Here is a 5,250-nt window from a genome sequence, read left to right as displayed (position 1 = left end):
AATCATCAGATGTGGCTGAGGACAGGTACGTGAGTGTCTATACCTGTGTAGGTTAACGAGAAAATCATCAGATGTGGCTGAGGACAGGTACGTGATGTTATACCTGTGTAGCGTTAACGAGAAATAGATCAGGTGTGGCTGAGGACAGGTACATGATGTTATACCTGTGTAGGGTAACGAGAAAATGATCAGGGTGTGGCGGACGACAGGTACGCTGATGTCTATACCTGTGCAGGTTAACGAGAAAATAATCAGAGACATAGATAAAGATATCACCAACCACGAAACAGGATCCATATATAACATATCCACGAATGCAGGATCCCCAAAACAAACGTAAGTAAAACCGGCGTGCACGAACAACCGTTCTTCCGCTTGACACGTTCTCACACTCACCGCTTCGTAACGAAGTCTTGCCAAACAGGAACTCAAGGCAGCATCGACGTCGGCGGCGTCAGCGCGAGTGCGGTACAGCTGGTTAGCTATCAGATAGAATCCATGAAGTCTAGGAACGCTTTCACGACGCGCCGCCGTCGCCTGCGTCAAGTAGTTGAACAGCAGCTGCCGAGAATAAATGATAAACAACATCTGTAGCTAATATATGGTGATGTACAAATAATAGCAACGTCTGCTGTGTAGCTAATACATGGTAACGTACAAATAATAACAACGTCTGTAGGTGATACGTGGTGACGTACAAATAATAAACAACTCTGCTGTGTAGCTAATACATGGTAACGTACAAATAATAACAACGTCTGTAGGTGATACGTGGTGACGTACAAATAATAACAACATCTGCTGTGTAGCTAATACATGGTAACGTACAAATAATAACAACGTCTGTAGGTGATACGTGGTGACGTACAAATAATAACAACATCTGCTGTGTAGCTAATATGTGTTGATGTGCAAATAATAACATCTGATCTGTAGCTAATATATGGTGATGTACAAATAATAACAACATCTGCTGTGTAGATAATACATGGTAACGTACAAATAATAGCAACGTCTGCTGTGTAGCTAATATATATAATATGGTAACGTACAAATAATAACAACGTCTGCTGTGTAGCTAATATATGGTAACGTACAAATAATAACAACGTCTGCTGTGTAGCTACTACATGGTAACGTACAAATAATGACAACATCTGCTGTGTAGCTAATATGTGTTGATGTGCAAATAATAACATCTGATCTGTAGCTAATATATGGTGATGTACAAATAATAACATCTGATCTGTAGCTAATATATGGTGATGTACAAATAATAACAACATCTGCTGTGTAGATAATACATGGTAACGTACAAATAATAGCAACGTCTGCTGTGTAGCTAATATATGGTGATGTACAAATAATAACAACGTCTGCTGTGTAGCTACTACATGGTAACGTACAAATAATGACAACATCTGCTGTGTAGCTAATATGTGTTGATGTGCAAATAATAACATCTGATCTGTAGCTAATATATGGTGATGTACAAATAATAACAACGTCTGCTGTGCAGCTAATATGTGTTGACGTACAAATAATAATGTCTCCTGTGCAGCTAATAATGGTAACATACAAATAACAACATCGATCTGTAAGCTAATATGTGGTAACCGTTCAAACGATAACGTCGGCACATAATACGTGGTGACGTACAGACAGCAGGAATGCCATGGTAACATCTGCACTGTGGAATATATGTAAAGACAATCCTAATGTGAATGTACAGTAACGAACATACAAAGGAATGTGTGCAAATGTACACACAGCGAGAACGTGTCGTAACAACCACACTGCAGATAAAACTCTGCAGAGACACAAGTGGACTACAGAGTAGAAGAGAAAGCAGAAGAATTAGCAAAACGAACTAGTGATGAGAAGATAAAAAGAGAAGAAAAAGAAAAAGAAAAAATAAGACGAAGAACGTGGAGAGAGAAGCAGAAAAAGAGCAAAGACTTCTCCTATCAACCACGTCTGTGACTGTGCGGCAGTCTATGTGTACCTGGGTACCGCGGTGCGCGCTGCTGGCTGAGTGATGGTGGAGGAGCACGATGAGGGCTCGGGTCGCAGTATGTTGCTCAATATCCGTTCACCATCGTGTCTGGTAGATTCACAACCACAGTGCCTAAGCAATCGGAACAGCGCCCTGCCAATCAATACATAAACATAACGATTAATACCATTCTCTATACATATTATCTTCTATACTATATCTTTATCTAGAACAACACCAAACACAATCAAACTCATGTTAACACTCACTGGATTGATTTACCTGTACTATATACTAACATACAGTGTAATATTATGACATAGTGAATTGATTTACTTGTTATTTCAATGTGCAACTGTGTAAATTGGCTTTGTCTATTATAATCAACTAATAATTTGGTATTATAATGAATAAAAATGATAAATAGATTTTTATAGAACACACTAGCAGAAAGTATACCCGTAGAACCAGCAAATGTTGTCTTTATTTTTAAATAAAAACCCATGTAAGTGACACGTAAAGTTAAATATTTCATGTAACTGAAAGAAAACCACTGCACTGGGTACAACAGAACACTGGCACAGCTACTGGCCACTGACTACTGTGTCAGTACGGTGTTACGTCAAAGCAGAGTGCAGCAGGGGGGATCTGCAGTAGGGGGGGGGATCTGAGACGTAGCACCATCCTATTGAGGAATAGATTTTTGTTTGAGCCAGACCATCTCCACGACGTGGTGATTATGATATGCTCATACGGCGGCAGTCAGAGACGCAGTGTAATTCCACCGTATGTGATGTGGATCGCCCTGTACGCACTGCCCATCTATTGACGAATAGCCTTTTCGGAATTTTTGACTTTAATACTTAATACTTAACTTTTTAAATTTTGTTCTCAGCCAGAACCATCTCCCAGATGTGGTGATTCTGAATATATCTCAGTTAGCGCGATTGAGTGAAAATCAGGGCAAAAGCGAGGACAAACAAACACACACCACACACACACACACACACAGATTAGCCAAATTATAGTATAGATTGATGTAAGGGTACTAGGATCTTTTACAGAAGTTTCATAGCATACCTCCTGAAACAAATGGAAGAATTTTTATGTTGCAGATCTATCGCTTTATTGTGACATTTCCATGTTTCTGTGATGTCCGTTTCTCATTAACACAACTATCCACTGTGAGTGCGATACGATCACGATCACATGGGATTGTACAACTGCCATGTACACAGATGTTCATTCATCATGTTTTTTATAGGGGATGTTTGTTAATGCGGCTTAAACATGGGCCAAGAATCGCGGTACATTGTGAATGTTTGACTAACATGTATAGCAGCGTGACTGCTATGTATACGTACCGACACACAGATCGTCATACGCCTTGCATTCGTCGCTTTTCAGCAAATCAAGCAAATCAGACAGCCTGCGCCACGCCTACGCCATCATCTGCCCTCTTGTTTCTGCGGTCTACGCGTGCTGCCATCTTTCAGTCTCCTCCTCCTCCGTTATCACATCGTAGGAAGTCTGCGTCAGGAACTATCGGAATCGCCGGAAGAAAGAGGCGGGATCGCGTCGATAGGTGGCGCCACCAGCTCGAAGACGCGAACCTCCGCCACTCCTGCAGGGGGCGCGCCGTCGCGTTCTGCAAGGTCGCCGGGCGGTGTGGCAGGACGGCGTAACGCGAACGTCAGTTCGTCGAATCGCGTCGCTGCGTCTGTCTGATGTCATCGCTGTCATGTGACCGCTGAGTGCTCGCCTGCGTACCTGGCCGTTCTTGCACCTGTTCCCGTTGCCGCCCTCGGTGGCGCCCCTCGTGGCGCCGCCGCCGGGACCCGCTCTTCATCATCCTCCTCGTCCTTTCCGGCGGGGATGCCTGCTCCGCCTCCCGTCCTCCTCCGACTCTGGGAGCATGTACCTGGCACACGTCTCGCTGCTGCTGGCATGGATTTGGTATCTTTTTTATAGTCTGCTGCTGTGTTGTCTGTTGCTGTGTTTGCATGTTGTTATGTGTTCTGTTGCTATGTTGTCTGTTGTTATGTTGTCTGCTGCTGTGTTGTCTGTTGCTGTGTTGCATGTTGTTGGTGTTGCCATGTGTTAGTGTTGTCTGTTGCTATGTTGTCTCGTTTGTTATGTTGTCTTTTTGTTGTGTTGTCTGTTGTGTGTTGCATGTTGTTGGTTGTCTGTTGTTGTGTTGCCTGTTGCTATGTTGTCGTGCCTGTGTTGTCTGCTGTTATGTTGTCTTTTGCTAGTGTTGTTCTGTTGTGTGTTGTCTGTTGTTGTGTTGTCTGTTGTGTGTTGTCTGTTGTTGTGTTGGATGTTGTTGTGTTGGATGTGTTGTGTTGGATGTTGCTGTGTTGTCTGTTGCTATGTTGTCTGTTGCTGCATTGCCTCCTGGTATGTTTTCAGCCACCACTGCGTTGCCATCGCGACCTCTCGCGTGCGGTGTAGACGGGGGTCGTCCAGCCACGGCGGCGCGCGCGGCGACGCCGGGGCCTCCTCCCCTGCGCGACCCTCTCCTTCGCTCGCGCGTCCTCCCCTTGCCACGTCTCCCTGCAGTGGGAGGATGCTCGTTAGAAGACGCCGACGATGATGGCGTGAGGGAGGAGGAGGAGGAGCGTGAGCGACCACAGCGTGACGGCTGCGATGCTGACTTCACTCTTCTCCTGTTCGTCTGGGAGGAACCTGCAGCAGTGCAGAGGAAACACGGATGTTAGCTATATCGCTCGCACTCAGGAGTTTTTCTCCGAGGTTTTTAAATATTTTATAAGATGAGATATAATTGTATAGTCTGCAGGAACCTGCAGCAGTGAAAAGAAGGAAATGCCAATGTTAGCAAAATGACTCGCACTCGGGAGTTTTTTCCTCGAGGTTTTTTTAATATTTTATAAGATGAGATATAATTGTATAGTCTGGGAGGAACCTGCAGCAGTGAAGTTTTTATATTCGAGACATTTTTTAAAGATTTTACGAGATGAGATTTCATTTTACACAAAGGTTTGATTAAGGCTGGTCACTGATACATCGCACGCAGGCTCTAATGGTCTGTCTACTGGATTTACTATTTCCAATGCTACAGACATTTAACAATAATAATAGTAATAATCATAATATTAAACAAGTGCGCGCAGAGCGACAGCCGCTCAACTGACGCATACTGTAGCCGGGTATCTCTTCATAAACTCACTGGCAACTGAATCAAGTGCGCCCTCCCGCCACCGCGTTCGCGCTATTATATCAGCATATATCAT

General features: G+C 43.8%; 1 protein-coding gene across 1 annotated transcript in view; it reads right to left on the bottom strand.

Annotated features, from left to right (window-relative positions):
- The window catches only part of LOC106805075, a gene marked incomplete in the record, with an annotated part of 18,122 nt that extends 14,121 nt beyond the window's left edge, over positions 1-4,001 (bottom strand). Inside the window, 5 exon segments of the mRNA XM_014806553.1 lie at positions 44-103; positions 365-561; positions 2,097-2,149; positions 3,077-3,079; positions 3,767-4,001. Coding sequence (XP_014662039.1) covers positions 44-103; positions 365-561; positions 2,097-2,149; positions 3,077-3,079; positions 3,767-4,001 — 548 coding nt within the window.
- Positions 4,002-5,250: the final 1,249 nt, after the last annotated feature.

The sequence above is a fragment of the Priapulus caudatus genome, unplaced genomic scaffold (genome assembly GCF_000485595.1).
Source record: "Priapulus caudatus unplaced genomic scaffold, Priapulus_caudatus-5.0.1 Scaffold99, whole genome shotgun sequence".
Taxonomy (NCBI): Eukaryota; Metazoa; Priapulida; class Priapulimorpha; order Priapulimorphida; family Priapulidae; genus Priapulus; species Priapulus caudatus.
The sequence above is the reverse complement of the archived record's forward strand: the minus strand, read 5'-3'. Positions and strand labels throughout refer to the sequence as shown.